Genomic DNA, 27,094 nt, shown 5'->3' on the forward strand with positions numbered 1-27,094 from the left:
TTCTCCATCTCAAAAGGAGCTCTGTCTCTTCTAAACTTCCACTACACATTATTTTATTGAACTTATTACAGTTTCCCTTCTAGCTAAGTTATTTTCCTATAAAGTATATCTCCCCTACTTCTCTGTAAGCTAATTGAGGACAAAAATATTAATACATGTTTGACTCAGTTTTGCAGTAACAGTACTTAGCACAATACTTCCCTTATAGTATATGCTTAATATTTTTAAATAAAAGAATGGATCAGTCAAATGTTCATAGGATTTCAGAGAAAGAAAACATCAGTATGAGCTAGAGTTGTCATGGAAGAGTCTCTGGTTATATTGGACTCTGGGATAGAATTTTATGTGTGTGCATGCTTAGTTGCTCAATTGTATCCGATTCTTTGCAACCCCATGGACTGCAGCCCTCCAGGCTCCTTCTCCATGGGGTTCTCCAGGTAAGAATTTTATGGATTAGTATAGTTTAAGGAAGTAACAGGGGCAGGTGCATGTGCAAGGTTGTTGCAAGGACTACTGATTTCTTTGGTTTTGATGGGACAAACAGATAGAAATCTATGATGACATGTTCCTTGTCATGTAAACCACTCATAATAATAAGGCCCTTAGGAGAGGTATACCTTACAGACAAGCAAGTTATGGCCAGGGATAGAAGAGCAACAAAACAGCTGCTGACAACCCTCAGTTGGCTGGAGATGCAGGTTGTTTGAAATCAGTGAGATTCTGGGACGAACTCAGATCTTCCAGAGACATCTAGAGTGCCTGATGGTTATCATGCCCATCACTGAGGATTACCGCTCTCAGGGCTTCATAATGAGCCCCGGTTTCTCCCTACTAAGCCATGACTAACTCCTACTCTGGAATTCCACCCAACTCCTCCGAGATTCCAGTGATGAAACAGTTCAGCAAGGCCTCTGACTGGAGTCAAGTTTCTAACTACCTGATGGAGTGGGTCCTGGGCAGCAAACTGGACTCAGTGAATCCCCTTAATAAACTCCTAAGAGGGGTAGGTGTTAAGCAGGGGCTTCCATGGTAGCTCAGCTGGGAAAGAATCTGCCTGCAATGCAAGAGATCCCAATTGGATTCCTGGATTGGGAAGATCCCGTAGAGAAGGGATAGCCTACTTATTCCAGTATGCTTGGGCTTCCCTGGTGGCTCAGATAGTAAAGAATCTGCCTGCAATGCGAGAGACCTGGGTTTAATCCCTGGGTTGGGAAGACCCCCTGGAGGGGGGAACGGCAACCCACTCCAGTATTCTTGCCTGGAGACTCCCCATGGACAGAGGAGCCTGGCAGGCTATAGTCTATGGGGTCACAAAGAGCAGGACGAGCGACTAAGCACAGCACAAGCATTGCAGAGAGCAGGCTTCATCCAAAAGAAGGAGACATGGACAAAAGGGCCCAGAAAAGGAGCCAAGATCTTTGGGTTACAGTTCCAGATCTTCTAAAAAGGCTCCCTACTTCAGGGACATCAGTTGCACCAAGTATAAAATCAGTTTGAGCTGATGGCAGCAGAAGCTCCTTTCTGTTTTGTATGAGCAGAGGAAAAACCTGCTCTTACAAAGTGAGGACTCTTACAGAATGAGTACTCACCCTGGCACAGGCATAGACACCAGAGAGTATTTTCAGGAGAAGATGAGGAGCTCTGCAGACCTATCCACCCAGAAATCCAGGAAGGGGCTTTGTACAAGAAAATTAAAGAAATTATAGGACTGTCTTCTCAATGGTATCTCCCAGCGGCCTCAGAAATTAGCCCTCCCAGGAAAGCAGAGACAAATGGGGGAGGGAGACAAGTTGTTTCATAAACAACTCAAGCTTTTCATAAATATAGCAACAATGCCTCATACCTTCTCGTATTTAGACTTTCCTTGAGGAAAAAAAAAGTTATCTCTAGCCTTGGCTTTATGGCAGGTCATTAGGTTAAGTGATACATAGTCCACTAATGGTGGGGTTGCTGAGGTCTGCAGGACTTGTCCATATTCTCCAAGTCACCCAGGAAGTTAGAGGTGTAATTGAGACTAGATATGGGTTTCCTGAGAGAACAGTTTTCTTTCTCAGATGTCAGCCCCAAGCAGGGCCTATGAGCAGAGAGCAGCTAATTTCCAGACTTGCTGTGGACCTGGGGATGTGGAGGAAGCCCCAGCAGAGAGGAAGAGGGAGAAGCTTTCTTCAAATCCAGTTTCCTAATGAGTCCTCAAGAATGTGGAGCTTCCTCCCTCAGAGCCTCATTAGTGGGGCCTCTGGGACTGTGTCTTGGGGATCCTGTAATGATTCTGGAAGTGCTGGTAAAAGAGGTATGTTGAGGGACTTCCCTGGTAGTTCAGAGGTAAAGAATCTGCTCGCCAATGCAGGGGACATGGGTTCAGTCCCTGGTTGGGGAAGATCCCACATGGCGAGGAGCAACTGAGCCTGTGTGCTGCAACTACTGCACCTGTGCTCTAGAGCCCGGAAGCCACAACTACTGAGCCCATGCATTGCAGCTACTGAAGACTTCACACCCTAGAGCCGCTGCTCCATAAGATAAGCCAGAGCAAGGAGAAGCCCGCTTTGCAGTAAGAGAGCAGCTCCCATTCACCGCAACTAGAAAAAGCCTGTGCACAGTAATGAAGACCCAGCACAGTCAAAAATAAATAAATAAATTTATGTTTTTAAAGTTTGACTCACTTAAAAAAAAAAAAAAGACATATGTTGAGCTTGAAGGACTCCTGGTTAGGTCTCAGCATACTCTGAGAAAGGAAATACCATTCATGTCCAAAAAGAAATAACTTATTCATTAACAATAATTCCCATACCTGGCTGTGGTAGGGCCCCCAAAGATATGCAGGTACTAATCGCTGAAATCGACTTTAAATCATGTAAAAGGGACTTTGTAAATGTGATTGTTAAGGGTCTTCATCTGGGGAGATTATCATGGATTATCCAAGTGGGCCCTATGTGATGTGTAATCATAAGAGTCCTTTTAAGAGAGAGGTGGAGAGATATTTGACTACAGAAATGAAAAAGGCAATGTGGGGACTTCCCTGGCAGTCCAGTGGTTAAGATGCCGAGATTCCATTGCAGGGGGTGCAGGTTTGAATCCTGGTCAGGGAACTAAGAGCCCACATGCCACAGACCGTGGCCAAAAAAAGAAAAAGACAATGTGATGATAGGCATGGAGACTGGAGTGATGTGGCCACAAGCCAAGGAATGCCGGAAGCCACCTGAAACTGGAGAAGACATGGAATAGATTTCCCCTGGAGCCTCCCAAGAGAACTCTTCCTGCTGACATCGTGAAATTAACCCTGTAGGACTCATTTTTGACTTTTGGTCTCCAGGACCCTGAGAAGATACATTTCTGTTATTTTAAGTCACTAGATTTGTGGCACTTTGTTACAGCAGCAACAGGGAATGAATATACTGGCCAATATATCCTGGTAGGAACTGGAATTTCCTCCAGTTTATAGAAGAGCAGTGTGGGAGTGGATCATGAGGGCCCAAGGAGTGGGGTAGAGCATAAGGCTGAACAGGGAGAGTTCATTGACATGGGATCACTTGTCATGATTCAGGACTTAACATCCAGGCAAGGGTGCCTGAGGCTGCTTGTAATAGACTGCCAAGGTGTTGGTTACAGGGCCTCTTCAATGTCTGGCAGATGGGGATTTCCCTGATGGTCCAGTAGGTAAGGCTCCACGCACCCAGTGCAGGGGGGCTGGGTTTGGTCCTTGGTCAGGGAATGATCTCACATGCTTCATTTAAGTGTCTGCATGCCACGACTAAAGATCCTGAATGCCACTAAGATCTGGGGAAGCCAAATAAATAAATAACTAGCAAAAATAAATATTATTATTTTTTTTTTAAAAAAAGATCCATCAGACCAAGTTTGGCTGGACTACATCTGGGAAGGTGTCTTCCTCCAGGTCCCTGGGTTAGCGGAAGTGTTTCCAGCCTGTGGTTTCAAGGAGTAGAAGCTGGGTTATGGAGTCACTTCAAGATCTGCAGTCAGACAGAAGTCAGTGGGCCTGCCTCTGAGGGCACAGAAGACTGTGTTTTCTGATGGGTCCCTGGACAAGCAGGTGTGTTCTTGACCTATGCCTACAAGGTGCTGGGCCAAGTTACAAGACTGTGTCAGCATCTGCAGCTGGACCAAGATTGGACAGTGTGTCTTAGAGGCATGGATGGGCATCACCTGCCTTGTCCCTGGGTGAGCAGAACTGGCAGCTAAGAGGGCCTGGGAATGGACCATGGGCCAGTTCAGCATCCACAGCCAGGGCTGAGGTTGATGCCCTCATTATCTAGGGCACAAGTGGCCCTGACTAATGCTAGGTTTCTTGACAGATGTTGTTGGTGACAGAATCAAGGCCAAGAGGGGGCTGTAGCTGAATCCACAGGGCTGTTTCCAGGCCTGTATCCAGGACTCCTGTCTGCAAGTCTGCCAGCTGGGCACAGTCTCGTCTTCTCAAAATAGCCCTCTTTGGACTTGACTCCACTGGGATCTCATAATCTCTTACCTAGATCTCAAAGCTCCCACAAAGGCACTTTTTATCCTAATTATTGTTTCTAAGGGAGGAATATGAGTGAGGGAAACTCTTCTTCTTTTCTGCTATTATATATCTGTAACATCAGGCTTCCCTGGTGGCATAGTGGTAAAGAATCCGCCTGCCAGTGCAGGAGATGTGAGTTCAATCCTTGGGTCGATGACATCCCCTGGAAAAGCAAATGGCAACCCACTCCAGTATTCTGGCCTAGGAAATCCCATGGACAGAGGAGCCCAGACCAGGGATCAAACCTGTGTCTCCTGCAGTGGCAGGTGAATTCTTTACTTCTGAGACACCAGGGAAGCCCTGTTCCTTTTAAAGAATAGGGTTGTTGTGGGCATGATGTCAAAGAGAGATAATGACATCCTGTATTGTTTAAACCTTTACAACACAATATATTGGGTTGGTCAAAATGTTCATTTGAGTTTTTCCTTAACAGCATATGGAAGCAAACAAACTTTTTGGCCAACCCACTGTGATACATTTTTAAGTAGCAAAGAGATTCCCAGGTTGGAATAAAAAAGACAAGGCAAATTCCAAAGGAAAGGAAATCTCCCAATTGTTAAAGAAACCTTATGTTCCTGAGTGCTGGGAACCTGTGTCCTTGGTCATCCTTTATGATGCTGAACCAGCTGATGCGTTGGGGATGACGTCACACAAAATTATCCCTCAGAATTATCCCTTGATGTGACTTAAGATGAGTGTTCAGATGGGACAAGGCCAGAGGCACAGGAATTCCGGGGAGTAAACAACTAGCTCTGTTTTACGACTAGCTCTGTTATTTGCTATAGGTAGAAGAAGTGATGGTGGAATTTGTTGTGTTTCTTCAGGGTCAACAGTGAGACAGTCTTTCTGTTCATTCCAAATCAGAGAACATTAGAGGTGAAAGAATATGACCATTATCTTGGGCCTCTGTCAAGTTCAGGCCCAGGGAAAGTAAAGGACCCGATCAAAGTTAGGAACACTGCAGATGAGAGGAGCCTGTTGGGCTACAGTCCATGGGGTCACAGAGAGACAGACACGACTGAGCATACATGTGATACCTCTATCTTTGCTTCTCAAATCCTTTTGCTTGCAATTATGTTTCTCCCTGTTCCTCATTTTTCATCTTCATTTCCCACAAGCCCTCTGCCTCCATCCAATCTTGTTTTGCTTCCTTCCCTCCTGTCCTTTCAGTCCCTTCATCCCTAGAAAGTATCATGAGAAACCAATCCTGCAGGTGCAAGTCAAGGGGAAGTTTTAGGGAAATTAGTCAGAAAACACCAGTGGCACAGTAGAAATGCCAGGAATGGGCAATTAATCTAAAAGAGACCCTAGCAGACTTCTCTGGTGGTCCAGTGGTTAAGACTCCAAACTTCAAATGCAGGGGGTGTGGGTTCCATCCCTGGTCAGGGAATTAAGATCCCCCATGCCACGTGGTGTGGTCAGAAAATAAAAGGGGCTCTAGAAGGAAAATATAGCTAGATAATGACAGGACTAAAGGCTAGTAGCACATATCACCATGTGACTTGTATTTACAGAAACAGATTGTCTTAGCTAGGAGCTTTGGGGACTGAGAGGGAGAATTCAGAGGAGAATTTCATGTTGATTATTCTGTTTTTTTAAATATTTAAATAATATTTAGGGTATAATCTTTTCAAAAGATTTGAAACATGTGGATACATGAGGAAATTTCATTCTTGTATTTTGAGAGTGATCATATTTGTTAAAGTTTTGAAATTAAAAAAAAAATTTTAAGTTGTAAAAATCTTCACAGAGGTGTCATGCTTTCCCGAGTTACTCAAGAATACATGACCATACAGTTTCCCATCCGTTCCCTCCGTATCCTGTGGTATTGATATCTTGTGTGATGGGTGAGGAATGAGCTGCTTTTTTTGGCTTGTAGAAGCCTGATGGGCGAAATAGAGTCATCCTGATCTCTAGGCCTATGTTTTGTAAAAGGGTAACCATTCCTGAACTTGAAGAAGTCATATGACCACCTGGGAAGTTACTGGGATATTCTTGGTATAAGCAACGGAAGAGTCATTCCCTATGACACATGCACCTGAAGGCATTGAAGGCTTCCTGGGTTTCACTTCCACCCAGAAAAGGAGCGTACAGTGACTTAAGTTGTAATTTGTCAAGGAGACTGACCTGGCAGAATCTACCTGTCCATTGCCTATATTGGGTAGGGCTCCTATGCATATTATCCCCTACAAAAAAAAAAAAAATCCAAAAGCTCAGGGAGATAGAGAAGGTTCCAGACCATTTGTCCCAATTACTGCCCCCCAAAGAATTTTTCCTTTAGTCCAAAAAGAGAAAGGGAGAAATTGACACAAGACCTCATCACACCAGTGACCACCTCCCCTTGATCACCCGCCAGAGGGCACCCTGAACATCAGGGTTCCTGAGGCTGTAGATGATTGGATTCAGCATGGGGTTGGCTACAGTGTTAAAAATTCCAACAGCTTTATCCTTATCTGAAAGCTTGGCTGAACCTAGTCGCATGTAGTTAAAGATACCTGAACCATAGAATATGGCAACCACCGTGAGATGGGAGCCACACGTGGAGAAGGCTTTCTTCCTGCCCTCTGCTGAGCGAATTCGTAGAACCGCAGCTGCCACATGAATGTAGGAGGTGACAACAAGAGCCAGGGGGGTACCTGCCATTATGAAACCCACGCCAAAGAGCAGCAGCTCGTTGAGCTGGGTGCTGGAGCAGGAGAGCTGGAAGAGCTGCGGGAGGTCACAGTAGAAGTGGTTGATCACACTGGGACCACAGAAGTTGAGTGTGGATATGGCTACAGTGTGGGTCAATGCATTTGAGAAGGCACAAGCCCAGGACACAGCCACCAGTATCCTCTGGACTGTTGGGCTCATGCGGGTGCTGTAAGTGAGGGGTCGGCAGATGGCCAGGAATCGGTCATAGGCCATGGCTGTCAACAAGAAGCAGTCCACCCCAACCAGGAGGTGGAAGAAGAAAAGCTGTGAGAGGCAGACTGCATAGGGAACTGTGCGCTTGTGGGACAAGAGACGACCTAGCATCGAGGGAACGGTGACGGTGATGCACCCAATGTCCAGCACTGATAGGTTCCCCAGGAAGAAGTACATGGGGGTGTGGAGTTTGGGTTCCACCAAGATGGCTGCCAGGATGCTGAGATTGCCCCCGACAGTGACAAGGTAGGCAAGAAGGAAGAGTACAAAGACAGCTGGCCGCAGCCCTGGCGTCTCCACCAACCCCAGCAGGATGAATTCAGTAACAGCTGTTCCATTGGCCCCAGGTTTTGGCTGCATTAGTTTCTGCAAGGAAATATCCAAGAAGATAAGGAATAATTCCTCTCAATATATTCAAAAAGAAGAAATAGACTTCTTTCTATGTCCTGAGCCCTCTACTAAGTCCCCCCTTTCCGAGTAAGGACTTTCCCACCATCCAGTCCACACCACACTTGTTAACTCACTACATTTGCTACAACATTCTCAGCTACATGGGAATCCTTTCACCATGTAAACATATATCAAATGATCATGTTATACTTTGACAGTTTTACTTGTTGATTATACCTGTATTAGGTTTAAAAAAGTAGCATTTTATAAGCTTTAAAAAACTGAAAAGTCAAGAAATAGACCTAAAGTAATATAGGAATTTAGAATATAATAAAAGCAGCATCTTAAAGGAATGGGAACAAGTATTATTCAATAAGTGCTTATGAGGGAAATAATATAGCTATGTTGGAAAACTATAAGTCATAACTATATACTTCATATATTTTGCAAAAATAAATTCTAAATGGACAAAAGTTTTAAATGAAGTATTAAACCACAAAGTTATTGGGGAAATGGAGAATTTAATAGTAGTAGTGCAAGTATAACTCAAAATATAGACAAATTTTAATAATCAAAAGTAACATTTTAATTATTTTAAAATTCTGGCCAACTGGCTAAATGGACCCACTTCTTCCCAAAGCCCATTCTCTGCATGCTTCTAGATTAGGGTCGGCCACAGGGGAATTTGCATAATATCTGTAAGGCAGAAGTGAAAAGGAGAAAGGACGATTTGGCAACATCTTTCAAATTATAAATGTATTTTTCTTTTTACCTGACAATTCCATGTCTGGAAATTTACCCAACAGATATATGGTCACAGAAATGATGGTCACACAGAGATGATGTCTGTGTGAGCTTATTTGTGGCAGCATTGTTTGTAATAGCAAATAATTAGAAATAATCTCCATAGTGGCTGTACTAGTTTGCATTCCCACCAACAGTGTAGGAGGGTTCCCTTTTCTCCACACCCTCTCCAGCATTTATTGCTTGCAGATTTTTGGATCACAGACATTCTGACTGGTGTGAAGTGGTACCTCATTGTGGTTTTGATTTACATTTCTCTAATAATGAGTGATGTTGAGCATCTTTTCATGTGTTTGTTAGCCATCCGTATGTCTTCTTTGGAGAAATGTCTATTTAGTTCTTTGGCCCATTTTTTGATTGGGTCGTTTATTTTTCTGGAATTGAGCTGCATAAGTTGCTTGTATATTTTTGAGATTAGTTGTTTGTCAGTTGCTTCATTTGCTATTATTTTCTCCCATTCAGAAGGCTGTCTTTTCACCTTGCTTATATTTTCCTTTGTTGTGCAGAAGCTTTTAATTTTAATTAGATCCCATTTGTTTATTTTTGCTTTTATTTCCAGAATTCTGGGAGGTGGATCATAGAGGATTCTGCTGTGATTTATGTCTGAGAGTGTTTTGCCTATGTTCTCCTCTAGGAGTTTTATAGTGTCTGGTCTTACATTTAGATCTTTAATCCATTTTGAGTACAGCCACTATGGAGAACAGTGTGGAGATTCCTTAAAAAATTGCAAATAGAACTACCTTATGACCCAGCAATCCCACTGCTGGGCATACACACCGAGGAAACCAGAATTGAAAGAGACACATGTACCCCAATGTTCATCGCAGCACTGTTTATAATAGCCAGGACATGGAAACAACCTAGATGTCCATCAGCAGATGAATGGATAAGAAAGCTGTGGTACATATACACAATGGAGTATTACTCAGCCGTTAAAAAGAATTCATTTGAATCAGTTCTGATGAGATGGATGAAACTGGAGCCGATTATACAGAGTGAAGTAAGCCAGAAAGAAAAACACCAATACAGTATACTAACACATATATATGGAATTTAGGAAGATGGCAATGACGACCCTGTATGCAAGACAGGGAAAGAGACACAGATGTGTATAATGGACTTTTGGACTCAGAGGGAGAGGGAGAGGGTGGGATGATTTGGGAGAATGACATTCTAACATGTATACTATCATGTGAATTGAATCGCCAGTCTGTGTCTGACGCGGGATGCAGCATGCTTGGGGCTGGTGCATGGGGATGACCCAGAAAGATGTTATGGGGAGGGAGGTGGGAGGGGGGTTCGTGTTTGGGAATGCATGTAAGAATTAAAGATTTTAAAATTTAAAAAATAAAAAACTAAAATTAAAAAAAAAAGAAATAATCTATCTGTTCATTATTAAAGGGCTTACTAAGTTAATTATGGAATATTTTTCCAAAGGAATATTATGCAGCTGTAGGAAAGAGCTCTATCTGTGCAGATTTGAAAGATATCAAAGCAGTATTATTAAATGCAAAGCACAGCTTGTAGAATACATATACCATATACTATGCTTTGTTTGTTGTGCGGCAGAAAGCAACACAATATTTAAAGCAATTATCCTTCAAATAAAAATAAAAATTTAAAAAACCCCACAAGTCTGTGAATATGAATTGAACTGTATGCTTTAACTGAGCGAAGTGTGTGCTCAATCACTCAGTCGTGCCCGACTCTGCGGTCTCATGGACTGTAGCCTGCCAGGGTTCTCAGTTCATGGAATTTTCCAGGCAAGAATACTGGAGTAGGTTGCCATTTTCTTCTCCAGGGTATTTTCCCAACCCAAGGATTGAACTGACAGAATTCCCTTGGAAGCATTCTGTGCTAATGATTACAAGGAGACTTACCCCGGGCTACAACAGTGCATAGTTTTAAGTGCTTTGCGTGTGGTTAGCTCATTTATTCCTCACAACCTCCCTATGAAACAGACACCATTTTAATCTGCATTTTACAGAAGGAACATGAGTCACATATAGCAAGTGGCTGAAGGCAAGGTCTTAACTAGGATATGCTGACTTTTAACCTGTTCTTAAGATTTACACATACCATCAGGACACCTCAAGGATCATAAAGCCATGTCCTTCTCATTCAACTCTCTCTCAATGTATTTCTTTTTTTCTCTCTCTCTCAATGTATTTCTGACCCATTCTTATGACTCAAAGACTTACTCTCATACTCATGATAGCTGTGCCCTTGTAAATCCCAGTCTTGCCTTGTAGGCTGTAGTAGCTCAACTCCAAATCAGTGCCTTGGATGAATCATGGCCATGGTCAGAAGCTGCCACCTGATTTCCCTTTTTATTTTAAACCATGTCTTAAGACTGTAAACTCTGTGAGTTCCTAGATTCCCACCTTTGCTTATGCTATTTTCTCTGTATTGAATGTCTTTCTTCCAGTGTCATATGTTCAAAATCTTCATGACTCAGCTCAAATGCTGTCTTCCTCCAGAAACGCTGCCCTGATCTGTGCCCATTTTAAAGTGATACTTACATCTTCGACATTCCCGTTACACTTTAATTGTATTCTACGTGGCACTAAGCACTGTGCCTTCAGCACAGTCATTTAGTGATTTAATCATTTAGTAATTTAAGGATGAGATTCATTGCTGACTCAACCTTAGGAACTACATGCATAAACTCATTGTAATTGTGCATCATTTTGTAAATAAATGAATAGCCGCACTGGTTGACAGAGAGGTTTTCTGGCCAAAGGGGCCTCATTGTGGGCTAAGGTGGTGAGGAAAGGATTTGTGGACAAGTGTGAATTGTGCTAGACACGATTTGGAGGAAGTCGAGTCTAGCGAAAGGCACAGGATGACTGCTGTAGGGACAGGGTTGATTCCTCCATTTGTCTCGATAGGCATGCAGGGGTCGTGGCATCCATGCATTTACAGATAGCTCTTTGTATGAACTTCCCACACATTTTCTACAATCAGAAGAGGGACTTTTCAAAAGCAAGTAAGTCATGAGCCAGAATACTATGCTCTTCTAGTAGCTTCTGTCCAGCCCTCAATTAACGAGGAACGAAACTTTCAGTCTCCTAAATTCTGGTTGTTCACCAGACTAGCTGTCCAGGGCTTCAGTGGCTGATGAAATCACAGATGTAATCCATTAATGACGTGACCCTTCTAGATCACCATTCTTGGGGATCCGTATTAGTCCTGGGCTTCCCTCATTATGCTGTGACCACTCCCTGCTCTGAAATTCCGGTAGGTCCTTCATGCTATAGGGTTGGTCTCAGGGATCTGGTCAAGTTGCCCAGTAAGGATTGAGTTCTGGGCAGGGACTTGAACACTGAATAAAATCAGAAAACAAGCTTTATCTTAAAAAGAAGGAAGAATTGGTAATGGTGCCTGGAAATGAAACCTCAAGCTTTGGATCATAGTCCCAGCTTTTCCACTCACCTGATTTGTCATCCTGTGAAAGTCTCTTTATTTTTGCTTTTGAGACCTTGGTTCCTGCATCTGTAAAACCAGGAAGCTTGACTTAGTGACCACTGAAGTCCCTTCTCTGTTACATGGGAGCAGACGGAGGGTCATGTAAGAAGTCACTTTGCTGTGGCACAGAGGCCAGCGAGGTTTCATGGGAAGGGCTGTAAAAAGGGGATGAGAATCTGTACAAACTCAGTCCTCCGCTACTCTGGGGGAAAGAAAGGGGCCATATATACAGAAATGAGACAAAGAGAGGCTGAGGCCATCTCTGTCATGGGACTTCTCCACCATGGTGTTGTCCCCTTGAGACCTCAAAATTGGCCCAGGAAGGCGAAGGAGGCAATGTGGAGAGCTAAGGACAGGAACACAATACAAGCCCTAATAAATACTGCAGTGGCAAATCAGTGGTGCCTCATGACTCTGTTGACTTAGAATTTTTTCAAACATCTTCATCACCATCCCTCATATTAATTTATGGAGCTGGTTAGGGCAGCTGTCCTGGTAACTCTGTTTAACAGACGGGGACGTAGGGAGCTATCGGCTTTCCCAAAGTCATGAGGGAACTAGAGGCAGAGCCAGGATTGAATCTGGGGTCCCAGGTTGGAAGTTTTGCTTTCCCAGATGTCTGGTCCAAACAGAACCTTGGAGGTATAGACCAGCCAACTCCTGAACCCCTCAATGAGGAATAAACCCAAGAAAGAAGCCAAAGGCTCCTTTTCCAACTTCAAATTTGTAACAAATCTTCAGAAAGAAAATACATTCCCACCTGGGGCTTATTAACAAGGGACACACACTCTTGGGGATCCTATAATGATCCTGAGGGTGGTAGAAGCTGAGGATCCCCCTAGGAGGTTGCCCCCCACCATAATTTTATGGGCCAAGTCTTTCAAAAATGAGAGTCTACTGTTAGAGATGACAGAGATTGAAAGTTGGAGAGGCTGTGTAATGCAACCCCTGGATTCTCATGTCCTTCTCAATTACACCACAGCCCCTATGACAGCACACTCTCTGTAGGTGCCTGCTGGACTTTGTAAAGGAATAGACCTGCTCATCCAGTTATGAACAGCTACTGAACCCCATTGAACCCCAGTTTCCCTATTTGGAAAATGGGTAATATTCTCTCAAGGTTTCTGGGAAAATTAAATAAAGTAACACACATAAAGTTCTTATTAGGAGACCACTGATGATGTTAGTAGCATAATAACAACATTTAATACACTGTGTACATGACACTACACCATGAGCTTTATATACACGGAATCTCAACCAACTCTTACAACAATCCTATGAGATAACAATTGCAAAATTTTTTGTTCTGGTTCTGTGAAAAGTGCCATTGGTAATTTGATAGGGATTGCATTGAATCTGTAGACTGCCTTGGGTAGTACAGTCACTTTTACAATATCGCTTCTTCCAATCCAAGAACAACAAGTGCACCTTACCCCAGGGCCCCGGCTTCTCTCCCACTCTGAGTGTCAGCCCACCAGACCTGGCACCAAGAGGGATCCCCTCAGCTACAGCTTCCCCCTATGGGCAAAATGGAACCAGAGGATACTTGCAGCCTTTGCACCCAGGACCCCAGTAGGCTACTATGGTCACCTACAGGGCCCCCGCAGTTTTGGCTACCAAAGACCTCCACGGTTTTTGCCAACATTGACTTCAGTAGGACAAGCTACGCCAACTAATGTGCTTCTGCACAGCAAAGGAAGTAATTAATCAAAGGCAACCTACAGAATGGGAGAAAACGTTTGCAAACCCATATTTGGTGGCTTTCCAGATGGCTCTGTGGATAAAGAATCCATCTGCAATGCAGGAGACACAGAAGACGAGGGCTCGCTTCTTGGGTCAGAAAGATCCCCTGGAAACGGAAATGGCAACCCACTCCAGTATTATTGCCTGAAGAATTCCACGGACAGAGGAGCTTGGTGGGCTATAGTCCATGAGGGTGACAAAGAGTCAGACACAACTGAGCAACTAAGCCCATGTATCTGATAAAAGGTTAATACCCCAAATCTATAAAGATCACATACAACACAATACCAAGTAAAAGCAAAAAGTCCAATTTTGAAAATGGGCAACAGACCTCAATAGAAACATTTTTCCAGAGAAGACATCCAGATGATCAACAAGTACATGGAAAGGTGTTCAACATCACTAGTCATCAGGGAACTGCAAGCCAAAACCACAGTGGTATCACTTCATACCTGTTAGTATGGCTACTGTCAAAAAGAAGAAATAACAAATGTTGGTGAGGATGTGAAGAGAAGGGAGCCCTCACACACTGTTGGTGAGAATATAAATTGGTATAGCCATATGGAAAACAGTATGGAGTTTCCTCAAAAAATTAAAAGTAGAACTGCCATATGGTCTAGATCTAGGTCCATGGGATTCTCCAGGCAAGAATACTGGAGAGGGTTGCCATTTCCTTCTTCAGGGGGTCTTCCCCAGCCCACCTCCAGGAGTGGGTCACCATTCCCTTCTCCAGGAGATCTTCAGGGGATCTTCCCAACCTGCATCTACTGCATTGGCAGCCAGATTCTTTACCACTAGCACTACCTGGGAAGTCCTAATTAACCTTATTTAACCTTAATTACTTTTTAAAGACCTTATCACCAGATACAGTCACATTGGGAGTTTTAGGGCTTCAACAGATGAATTTTGGTGAGACATAATTCAGTCCACATCATGGATATTAAACATTTGAAAATATATTCAATTTAATGTGAACATCAAAGAGATGAATATTGAAACACTCATTGGTAATTTTCAACTTTTATATTGTGAAAAATTAGAAGCATTTATTTATAGCAGTGGACAAAGTTATGAGGATGAAGTGATTTCACTCACTATTGGAATAACAGAAGAGTGCAAATATTTTGTAGAAGAAGAGTGAAATACATAGAAAAAATCTAAAATTTTATTTTACTCAACTCAGGAATTTTATTAATTAGAACTTATGGAAATGTTAGAGGATAATAGAAACTCATCTCTAAAGAATAGTTTTTACATCATTGGTTGTAACTGCAGTAAATCTAGAAACAATCTAAACTGCATCAAAAGGAATATGGTTAAGCAAATTATGATTAGCTCATAAATTAACATTAGGCAATCATTAAAATAGATTAAGTAAGTTTTCAGATATTTAACATGTAGAAAAGTCTACCGTGTAAACATAAAACATGGCATATATGCCTCTACTGATATGAATATACATAACTATGTTTATGTTGATATAAAAATACATAAATATATTTATGAATGTATAAAAAAACTAAAAAGGTAAGTACCAAATTCTTAACAGTAGTTTCTTCTGGAAAACTGCATTATGAAGAGTGAGGACAGAGAGGATAAAGGTTCTGATTTTACACTCATAAAATTTTGTTTTTGTTTCTATAAACATGAGTTCTAAGAAAAAATTTAAATCAATGGATATTTCTATTTTAGAAAAATCGAAAGAAATGCCAAAGGAAATATAAATTCTCCACTGTTAAAAACCCTAGAATCTTGAAGTATAGGCAGGGTACTGGGAATCAGGGTCTCAAATTATACTGTACTAGGTCTGGATCCTTGTGTAAAAGCAGGTTGGGAATGCTGCTTTCAGAGCAAGCCTGACAGGAGGATGTGCTAATACTTGGCACCAGGCTGTGACTTTCCATATTCCAGTCTAGATAGAATCTCCGCTGGAGTATTTTGGGGAACCCCAGCAGGAAAAAACTAAAGGTTCTTCCTATAAGGTCATGAGCCTTCCAGAATATAGAACTACCTGGGTTCCATGTCCATCTGTAGTGTGAAGGGTAGCTAGGACCAAATGGCAACTAGTCAAGGGCTCTGGTCTACAGAACCTACACATCTATTATCAGCTCGAACCTCCTTGAGGAACAAGAAGCCTCATTTCCTAACAAAAGTCAACTTGCTCAAGATGTAGGAAGGACAAGGACATTTGCTATGGTTTCACCCTCTTGAGACATCCCTCATGCAAAGGCTCGCTTCCCCGTGAGCACCCTCCTTAGGGCCCCCTGCACATCAGGGTTCCGGAGGCTGTAGATGAGTGGGTTCAGCATGGGACTGATGATGGTGTTGAGGATGCCAACCCCCTTGTCCTTGTCGGAAGCCTCCACTGAGCCTAGCCGCATGTAGCTGAAGACGCCTGTGCCGTAGAAGATGCCCACCACAGTGAGGTGGGAGCCACATGTGGAGAAGGCTTTCTTCCTGCCCTCTGCTGAGTGGATCCGCAGGACTGCAGCTGCCACATGGATGTAGGAGGTGACAATGAGAATCACAGGTGCACCTGCCATGAGGACACCCAGACCAAAGAGCAGCAGCTCGTTGAGCTGGGTGCTGGAGCAGGAGAGCTGGAAGAGCTGCGGGAGGTCACAGTAGAAGTGGTTGATCACACTGGGACCACAGAAGTTGAGTGTGGATATGGCTACAGTGTGGGTCAATGCATTTGAGAAGGCACAAGCCCAGGACACAGCCACCAGTATCCTCTGGACTGTCAGGCTCATGCGGGTGCTGTAAGTGAGAGGTCGGCAAATGGCCAGGAATCGGTCATAGGCCATGGCTGTCAACAAGAAGCAGTCCACCCCAGCCAGGAGGTGGAAGAAGAAAAGCTGTGAGAGGCAGGCTGCATAGGGAACTGTGCGCTTGTGGGACAAGAGACGACCCAGCATCGAGGGAATGGTGACGGTGATGCACCCAATGTCCAGCACTGATAGGTTCCCCAGGAAGAAGTACATGGGGGTGTGGAGTTTGGGTTCCACCAAGATGGCTGCCAGGATGCTGAGGTTGCCCCCGACAGTGACAAGGTAGGCAAGAAGGAAGAGTACAAAGACAGCTGGCCGCAGCCCTGGCGTCTCCACCAACCCCAGCAGGATGAATTCAGTAACAGCTGTTCCATTGGCCCCAGATGCTGGCTCCATGGGTCCCTATAGGAAGATATTCCATAGGGGAAGGTATCAGTCTTTCCAAGTTAGTTGATCAGTAGAAATATATTGACTCGCTTTCAGATGTCAAGCCTCAGAGTAAATTCCCAAGTGTCCTAGTGGGTATTTTTTCTTTCAGGCCACACCTAACTCATTAACTTTCTCTGTCTTCATCTCAGTGTCCTTACCCAGTGTCCAGGTGAGTTATCTGCTGCCATAACTACATTGGACTTCCCCCCTTCCTCGTGAAAGATAAAAATCCCTTTCTTCCTTGGATTCCTAGAACCAAGGAAGGAGGCCCTCCCACCAACAACAACCCATATGAGAAGATTTGGGGAAAACAATGCTGAAGTAAAATTGAGAAGATAGTAAAATAGAAGGGGATAGAACTGATCGTGTTGTTGTTGTTTAGTTGCTAAGTCACATCTGACTCTTTTGCAACCCCATGGACTGTGGCCCGCCAGCCTCCTCTGTCTGTGGGATTTCCCAGGCAAGAATACTGGAGTGGGTTGACATTTCCTTCTCTAGAGGATTTTCCCAACCCAGGGACTGAACCGTCTTCCCTGGGGGGATCTCTACCACTGAGTCACCAGGGAAGCCAGAATTGACTATATTTATAAGGACTTTATAATTTATAATTGTCCTTATAAATATATTACAAAGAAATAAATATCTGGCCAACATCTAAGTGAGAAAAATATAAAGGCACACAAAATTAGGAGTTAAAAGGCCCCAAAATAAATAAAATAGAAAAACACACTTGTAGTTACTTGAAATGGAAATATATCACTTTATGTTATAGAGCATATCTATTGCAAATCTGAATCATTCATAATGGCAGAGTAGTAGTGACATTTGTATTAAAGTCAGGAGCAAGTAAAGCTATGGCCTTTGCTACTTCAAATATTTCTCATTCTAAAAGTTTTGGGCAAAGGAAAATAAAATGCTTAGGTAATAAAAACAAGAAAGAAAAGAGTAAGTTGAGAACAATAATATCGCCTCAATAGAAGAAAGAAAAAACTTGGAAACTTGTGGATTTATTAAGATATTAGCAAGTTAAATAAAAAATAATTATACACAAGTCAATAGATTCGTTACACACCAACAAAAGTCAGTCAGGGTTAGTTGCTCAGTCATGTTTGACTCCTTGTGACCCTATAGACTGCAGCCTGTCAGGCTCCTCTGTCCATGGAATTCTCCTGTCAAGAATACTGGGATGGGTTGCCATTCCCTTCTCCAGGGGATCTTCCTGACCCCAAGGATTGAACCCGGGTCTCCTGCACTGCAGGCAGATTCTTTACCACCTGAGCCAACAGAGAAGCCCACATGCCAACAATAGTCAGCTATAAAGCTCAAAAGTTTAATTGTAGGGTGAAATCTTACAAAATGAATCAGATTACTTTCATAATAATATATCTTTCAATGTTCTATTTATCTAAATTCCAGAGATCTTTGAAGGCCAGCAGTAGTAGCTCAGTAGTTCCTCCCATATTTCCACCAGGTTCAAGGTGCTCAAGTCCCTTATATAAAATGACTTAGCACAGTCAGCCCTCTGTGTCCATGGGTTCTGCATCCATGGATACTAAGAGCCAACTGTTTACAACTTTTTAAACTGTACCAAGGTAATCTTACCAGGAGGAAATTTTTAGTTAAAAGGGCCAGCTTCTCTTTGTCAAAGGAAAATATATAGCTATAATGCAACAGAAGCAGAAGAAGAGGTTAAGAAGAGGTGGCAAGAACACACAGGAGAACTATACAAAAAAGATCTTCATGACCCACGTAATCACGATGGTGTGATCATTTACCTAGAGCCAGACATCCTGGAATGTGACATCAAGTGGGCCTTAGGAAACATCATTGTGAACAAAGTTAGTGGATGTGATGGAATTCCAGGTGAGCTATTTGAAATCCTAAAAGGTGATGCTGTGAAAGTGCTGCACTCAATATGCCAACAAATTTGGAAAACTCAGCAGTGGCCACAGGACTGGAAAAGGTCAGTTTTCATTTCAATCCCAAAGAAAGGCAATGCCAAAGAATGTTCAAACTACCACACAATTGCACTCATCTCACATGCTAGCAAAGTAATGCTCAAAATTCTGCAAGCCAGGCTTCAACAGAAGGTGAGCTGTGAATTACCAGATGTTCAAATTGGATTTAGAAAAGACAGAGGAACAAGAGATCAAATTGCCAACATCCGTTGAATCATGGAGAAAGCAAAAGAGTTCCAGAAAAACATCTACTTCTGCTTTGTTGACTATGCCAAAGCCTTTGACTGTGTGGGTCACAACAAACTGTGGAAAATTCTTAGAGATGGGAATACCAGGCCACCTTACCTGCCTCTTGAGAAACCTGTATGCAGGTCAAGAAGCAACAGTTAGAACTGGACATGGAACAACAGACTGGTTCCAAATCGAGAAAGGAGTACATCAAGGCTGTATATTGCTTATTTAACTTATATGCAAAATGCCTGGTGGATGAAGCACAACCTGGAATCAAGAATGCCAGGAGAAATATCAATAACCTCAGATGTGCAGATGACACCACCCTGATGGCAGAAAGTGAAGAAGAACTAAAGTGCCTCTTGATGAAAGTGAAAGAGGAGAGTGAAAAAGTTGGCTTAAAACTCAACAGAAAACTAAGGTCATGGCATCCAGTCCCATCACTTCACGGCAAATAGATGGGGAAACAGTGGAAACAGTGACAGATTTTATTTTTCTGGGTTTCTGCAGATGGTGACTGCAGCCATGAAATTAAAAGATGATTTCTCCTTGGAAGAAAAGCTATGAAAAGCTACACAGCATATTAAAAAGCAGAGACATTGCTTTTCCAACAAAGATCTGTCTAGTCAAAGCTATGGTTTTTCCAGTAGTCGTTTATAGATGTGAGAGTTGGAATATAAAGCAAGCTGAGTGCCAAAAAATTGATGCTTCTGAACTGTAGTGTTGGAGGTTAACTCTGTTATCCTCCTGCGTGGTCATTTCTCTACAGAGCGTTCCACTATTCTATTCACTATAAATGGCTTCAGGACAGATTTAGGCCTGACTCAGCTTTGTATTCTCAGTGCCTATCATCACACTTTGCATTCAGTAGATGCTTAACATTTCTGAAATAAGTAAATAAATGAATTTGGCAACCAACACCAAGGAGTTGGGAAAGGATTTCTGAATGAGCTGGAATTTATGCAAGAAAATGAAAGGTTGATATGATTTGAAAGAGATATGGATTTTAGTGAAAGGCAGAGCAATACTACTGTGGGAATCGCCAATTCTTTAGCTAGATTGGACATCAGGAACAATTAAAGTGAAAGTGAAGTCGCTCAGTCGCGTCAGACCTTCTCCAGAGGATCTTCCCAACCCAGGGATCAAATATGGGTCTCCCGCATTGTAGGCAGACGCTTTACCATCTGAACCACCAGGGAAGTCAGTTAAGCAGTAGTTAAAACAATCCTGGTCACTGACACATATCTTTTCTTGAAATAGCCCCAAAATCAGGAGGGTCAGACCCGGTGAATAAATAAGGCTAGACAAAAAGCGTGCTTCCCAGGTGGTGCTAGTGATAAAGAACCTGCCTGCCAGTGCAGGAGATGTAAGATACGTAAGTTTAATCCCTGGGTCAGGAAGATCCCCTGGAGGAGGAGTAGAGTATACCTCACAGAGATGCCATGGAATCCTCACTCTTAGTGGTGAAGCTTACTTACTGCTACCAAGATTCCAGGATGATCACTGGGCTGTTCATCTAAGGAGTCCATCTTAAACAAGATCACCATGATGACCTTAACTGAAGAGGTTCTCCTAGATTATGACTCTCAGGTCTTCAAAGTGAGCCCCAGTCTGTCCATACTGAGTGTTTATGGCTCCCTGCTATGATGTTCCAACTAAACCCTTTATGCATTTGATAAGGAAGGCTCAATCAGGCCCTGTGATGGAGGGGTCTGGTCCATGGTTGCCTGATGAATGGGTCCAGCAGGAAAACTGGATTTGATGAATGCCCTCCTGCTCACTCCAATGAAAACAGAAAGCTGGCTTCATCCAAGAATGACAAGCATTGGCAAAGTGGCCTGGAATGGGAAGTGTCAGCTCTTCCCCTCACCTGATGTGTTACCCAGAGTTAAGACTCTTTCTCTACTGAATCCTCTGTGAAAGAGATCTGACTTGCTTAATAACAACTCAAGTGGCTTCTCCATTACTAGGGAGCAGAGGGGAACCCTGGAGAATACTTACCTTGTTACAGGTACAGAAGCCAGGGAGGTTCCTGGTGAAGAGGGGGCAGCACTGTGCAGGCCCTGGCCCCGGAGAGCAAGGAAAGGGCCATATATAAGAAAATGGGTGAAGGAGAGATGAGATCACCCATGTTGTGAGGTGCTACCCACTGCATGTCACCCCTGGGGCCCTCAGAAATTAGCCCTCCCAGGAAGGTTTGGGGTTTGGGGTTTGGGGAGCCACAGACCAATAAGCAACCCAAGTCTCTGCTGAGCCTAGTAATGATGCTTTACAACTTTGTGATGCTTCTGATTTCCTCTAAATGATCTCCCATCTGACTCCTTGCTCCACCTCTCATGTGGCTTCCATGGGGTGACTGGGGGATGTTATTGATCCTATTTATCACTCAAGGACAATGGAGTCCAAAGAGGTTTCCAAAGTCACCCGTGGAGCTAATGGTAGAGCTGGGATGAAACCAGAGTCCAGACTGAGAGATTTGCTCTCCCAGAAGGAGAGCTTTGAGCAGAGTGCAGCCGACTTCCCAGGCTTGCCTTGACTTGGGGATGAGAAGAAGCACAAGAAAGGAGGCAAAGGAGAGAAGCCTTCTGCAAACTCAGTTTCCTAAAGAGTCCTCAGGAATGCACTGCCTTTTCCCTCGAGACTTGTTAGTGGAGGCCACTAGGATTGCATCTTGGAGGGTCCCATAATGATTCTGGAAGTAGCAATAGAAAAACTGAGTTGTATTATGCCCACCCTTGACTCAGACGGTAAAGAATCTCTCTGCAATGTGGGAGACCCAGGCTTGATCCCTGGGCTGGGAAGATACATCGGAGAAGGGAAATCCCATGGACAGAGGAGCCTGGTGGGCTACAGTCTATGGGGTTACAAAGAGTCAGACATGACTGAGCAACTAACACTTTCACTTTTCTTTCTTCATGCCCACCATAATGGAGAACTTGCACTGGTTTAACTGTAGAACCCCTGGTCCTCATGCTTTCCCAGGGCAACCTGATGCAGCATGAAAAGCAAGGATGTGGTCTATGGACTCACTTCTCCAGTTCTTAACGGTATGACTTAGGACTAGCTGCTGAAGAACTCTGAAGTTTCCTCATCTGTAAAATGAGGACAATATCTTGACCACTGAGGGAGGGCTAGTCTGAGAATTAAATGAAATTAATGTAATTAAATTCCCTGGGGAACCTGGGGATCAAGTAATAATAATAATAATAATAGCAATCACTAATATTTTCTACATTTTAATGTGTTATCTTCCTTAATCCTCCCAATAACTCTGGTGTAACTTTGCTGTTTGCCTCACAAAGCAGAGGAGGAGACTTAGGCTCAGTGAGGTTTAGTAATTTGCTTGATGCTATACACAACTAGATGTAACAGAGCTGGATCTCAAACCCCATAATATGGTTTTAACAACTTTCTAGAAAACTTTCCATCCTTACTGGAGTGGGTTGCCATTTCCTTCTTCAGAGGATCTTCCTGATCCAGGGGTTGAACCCATGTCTCTGCATTGCCTGCACTGGCAGGCAGGTTCTTTACCAGCTGAGCTACCAGGGAAGCCCTCTCTTCTCCCAACTTCTTCAAAAATCACCTACTGCCGTGTCATATGCCCCGTTGACGCTGTCTCTGCTGCCGAGAGGGACCCTTATGTTGGTGCCAACCTTTTTCAGCTCCTTCATGGTCAACTGTACATGATGCCTCTGCTTACAGGATATTAGCCATTTGCAAGTGTTCGTGGGCATATTTCATTTTCCGATGCTTGCTGCCCATCTCACAATTGCCTGGTACCTGTCACGCCATGGATGAGCTTGAGGCTTTCTGTCCAAGCTGTGCTCTTTTTGCCCAACCCCTGTTCTCAACTCTGGCCCCTAATTCTAGCTAAAAGCTGCTGCCAGCCATGGTATGACTCTCTTACTGTCACACTAAACTGCTCCTGCCTGCCCTACAAGGCATCTCAACATGTTTTTTAAGGTACAATAATGAAGATTGTGCCGTATCTGAGCAAAACAAGAGAACTGGCTTCCCTGATGGCTCAGTAGGTAAAAAATCTGCCTACAAGGCAGTAGATGAACACAGATTCAATCCTTGGGTCAGGAAGATCTCCTGGAGAAGGAAATGGTAACCCACTCCAGTATTCTTGTTTGGGAAATCCCATGGACAGAGGAGCCTGGCGGGCTATGGTCCAAAGAATCACAGAAGAGTCAAACATGACTGAGCCAACCAAGCACATCAGAGAAATGAAGCAAAAGAACAAATTAGAGAGTCTGAAAATAATATGTGGGGGTTTGGTATGTGACGTGGGCAGCCAACAGAGCAGCAGGAAGAGGACATGCCTTTCAATAAATGATGCTGGGGTAATCAGATAGCCACAGGAAAAATGACATTACTGTCTTTCTGTCTTTACTCCTTAGTTTCAGGAGGATGAGATTCTTATATTGAAGATTAAAGATGTTCAAATTGTAAAAATAGTCAATGGAATACATTCCTGCTCTTCTAGGAGTTCAGTCATTCTTAAAGAAGTTCAAAAGGGCCTTCCATGGCAGTCTAGTGGTTAAGACTCCACACTTCTAATGCAGGGGATGCAGGTTCAGTCCCTGGTCTGGGAACTAAGATACCAAATGCTGCATGGTATGGCCAAAAAATAATTTTAAAAAAGAAGATTTTAAAGAAAGAATTCCAAAAAACTTTCAGTTCAGTTCACTTCAGTTGCTTAGTTGTGTCCAACTCTTTGCAACTCCATGAATCGCAGCATGCCAGGCCTCCCTGTCCGTCACCAACTCCCGGAGTTCACTCAGATTCACATCTATTGAGTCAGTGATGCAATCCAGCCATCTTATCCTGGATCGTCCCCTTCTCCTCCTGCCCCCAATCCCTCCTAGCATCAGAGTCTTTTCCAATGAGTCAACTCTTCGCATGAGGTGTCCAGAGTACTGGAGCTTCAGCTTCAGCATCATTCCTCCCAAAGAAATCCCAGTGTTGATCTCCTTCAGAATGGACTGGTTGGATCTCCTTGCAGTCCAAGGGACTCTCAAGAGTCTTCTCCAACACCACAGTTCAAAAGGATCAATTCTTTGGTGCTCAGCTTCCTTTATAGTCCAACTCTCACATCCATACATGACTACTGGAAAAACCATAGCCTTGACTAGACGGACCTTAATCGGCAAAGTAATGTCTCTGCTTTTGAATATGCTATCTAGGTTGGTCATAACTTTTCTTCCAAGGAGTAAGTGTCTTTTAATTTTATGGCAGCAATTACCATCTGCAGTGATTTTGGAGCCCCCAAAAATAAAGTCTGACACCATTTCCACTGTTTCTCCATCTATTTCCCATGGAGTGATGGGACCAGATGCCATGATCTTCGTTTTCTGAATGTTGAGCTTTAAGTCAACTTTTTCACTCTCCTCTTTCACTTTCATCAAGAGGCTCTTTAGTTCCTCTTCACTTTCTGCCATAAGGGTGGTGTCATCTGCATATCTGAGGTGATTGATATTTCTCCTGGCAATCTTGATTCCAGCTTGTGCTTCTTCCAGTCCAGCATTTCTCATGATGTACTCTGCATAGAAGTTAAATAAGCAGGATGACAATATACAGCCTTGACGTACTCCTTTTCCTATTTAGAACCAGTCTGTTGTTCCATATCCAGTTCTAACTCTTGCTTCCTGGCCTGCATACAGATTTCTCAAGAGGCAGGTTAGGTGGTCTGGTATTCCCATCTCTTGCAGAATTTTCCACAGTTTATTGTGACCCACACAGTCAAAGGCTTTGGCATAGTCAATAAAGCAGAAATAGATGTTTTTCTGGAACTCTCTTGCTTTTTCCATGATCCAGTGGATGTTGGCAATTTGATCTCTGGTTCCTCTGCCTTTTCTAAAACCAGCTTGAACATCAGGAAGTTCACAGTTCACGTATTGCTGAAGCCTGGCTTGGAGAATTCTGAGCATTACTTTACTAGCATGTGAGATGAGTGCAACTGTGTGGTAGTTTGAGCATTCTTTGGCATTGCCTTTCTTTGGGATAAAGATTGAAAGATTTGCCTGCATTAAAATGTAAAAATCCCTACACATCACAGGATAACTTTTTTAAAGTAAAAATATAGTTACAAATTAAAAGAGACTTGTGGACTTCCCTGGTGGTCCAGAGGTTAAGAATTCGCCTGCCAATTCAGGGGACATGGGTTCGATCCCTGGTCTGGGAAGATTCCACATGCCTCAGGGCAACTAAACCCATATACACCAACTACTAAAGCCCAGGTGCCCTAGAGCCCATGCTCTGCAGCAAGAGAAGCCACCACAATGAGCAGCTACTGCCAGTAGCCCCAGCTAGTGGCAACCAAATAAAAGCCCACACAGCAACAAAGACCCAGCACAGCCAAAAATAAATACATACATAAAAATGTTTTAAAAAGTAAAAGAGACTTGCAATACGTATATAACTCTCCTAGAGTATCCAAAATATTTCCAGACTTCTGCACTCAATAAAAAAATACAACGGATCTGATAGAAAACAAAGGATAGGAACAAAAGAGGAAACACAAATAGCCAGGGAAAGGAAGTTCAGCCTTATTTGTGATCTACCAAAAGCAGATTAAAATCACAGTTGAGACACCATTTCATACTGTATCAGTCTAAATAAAGAAATGAAATAACGGCAAGTTTTAATGAGAATATAGAATTTAAAAAAATCTTATATACAACTGCTAAGACCCTAAAGTGGTATAAGTCCTTTGGGAAACAATTTGAATTTATCCTTTAAATCTGAAGATGCACAAACTCTATTTCTAATTAACAATCATAGAGAAGTTCTTGCATGTATGCACCAAGAAATATACACAACAGTGTTCACAGAAGCAAATACCTTGAAACAGGAAAGAAATTATAACCTTTGGTGTATTAATAGCCTACAATGCTATACAGCCTTAAAAAAATAAATGAGCAATAGTTGTAGACACTAACATGAGAATCATACAAACATAATAGTGAAATAAACAAGTCAAAGAAGAATAACTATTGAAGGACCCCATTTATATAAAGACCAAATATAATGGTAAAGTCTAGATGATATTGGTGTTCACTGTATAATTTTTAAACTTTACAATGTGCTCTAAAATGTTTATAATAAAATATTAGGGGAAAACAGTCATTTTTTTAAAGATCTTTTTTTTTAATGTGGACCATTTTCAAAGTCTTAATTGAATTTGTTACAAAATGGCTTCTGTTTTTGTTCTGGCTTTTGGCCGAAAGGCATGTGGGCTCTCTGCTCCCCAGTCAGGGACTGAACCCTCACCCCCTGCACTAGAAGGTGGAGTCTTAACCCCTGGACCACCAGGGATGTCCCAGTCTGTCATTAAAGAGAAGATCTGGCTAAATATCTTGCTATCAAATATACAAATTTTTATTACTTTTCAAACTACTTCTAGGAATCTGTTCTAAGTGTACAAAAGCCATAATAAGGGGAAATTTTAACTTATCTAACCATAAGGGAATAATCAAGAAAATTTTATATTCACCATCCCTTTATTGATTGAAATGCTCTTCCTTGACCCAGTGTGCGTCTGGAGGTGACGCTAGGGAGGAAATGGCATCAGGAGATGAGGTTCCTTCTGATATTCTAAGGGGCTTCCCAGGTGGCACAGTGATAAAGAATCTGCCTGCCAAAGCAATAGACATAGGAGATGAGGGTTCAGTCCTAGTCAGGAAGATGGCCTGGAGTAAGAAATGACTACTCACTGCAGCATTTTTGCCTGGAAACTTCTAGGCACAGAAGAGCCTGGTGGGCTACAGTGCATGGGGTTGCAGAGTTGGACACAACTGAGCCTGCACACACTTCCACTGATATCCTACCTGTTATGCTTAGACTTGGACATGTCAATGCCCTGCACCCTC

General features: G+C 43.0%; 3 protein-coding genes across 3 annotated transcripts in view; all 3 read right to left on the minus strand.

Moving 5' to 3' along the window:
* The window catches only part of LOC138447365 (olfactory receptor 3A2), a 106,155-nt gene that overhangs the window by 3,837 nt on the left and 75,224 nt on the right, over nt 1-27,094 (minus strand). The window lies entirely within an intron of this gene.
* LOC138414822 (olfactory receptor 3A1) lies at nt 6,836-8,413 on the minus strand. Its single transcript, XM_069542573.1, has one exon. It carries the CDS (start codon nt 7,781-7,783, stop codon nt 6,836-6,838), a length of 948 nt encoding a protein of 315 aa, XP_069398674.1. The 5' UTR covers nt 7,784-8,413.
* Nucleotides 16,051-16,998, minus strand: LOC138414655 (olfactory receptor 3A1-like). The gene has a single exon (XM_069542388.1). The coding sequence runs from the start codon at nt 16,996-16,998 to the stop codon at nt 16,051-16,053; it is 948 nt and encodes a 315-aa protein (XP_069398489.1).

This window comes from Ovis canadensis, chromosome 11 (assembly GCF_042477335.2).
Source record: "Ovis canadensis isolate MfBH-ARS-UI-01 breed Bighorn chromosome 11, ARS-UI_OviCan_v2, whole genome shotgun sequence".
Taxonomy (NCBI): Eukaryota; Metazoa; Chordata; class Mammalia; order Artiodactyla; family Bovidae; genus Ovis; species Ovis canadensis.

Coding starts and splice junctions, on each gene's coding strand:
- LOC138414822 (XM_069542573.1), bottom strand. CDS start 7,783: ATGCAGCCAAAACCTGGGGCCAATGGAACAGCTGTTACTGAATTCATC.
- LOC138414655 (XM_069542388.1), bottom strand. CDS start 16,998: ATGGAGCCAGCATCTGGGGCCAATGGAACAGCTGTTACTGAATTCATC.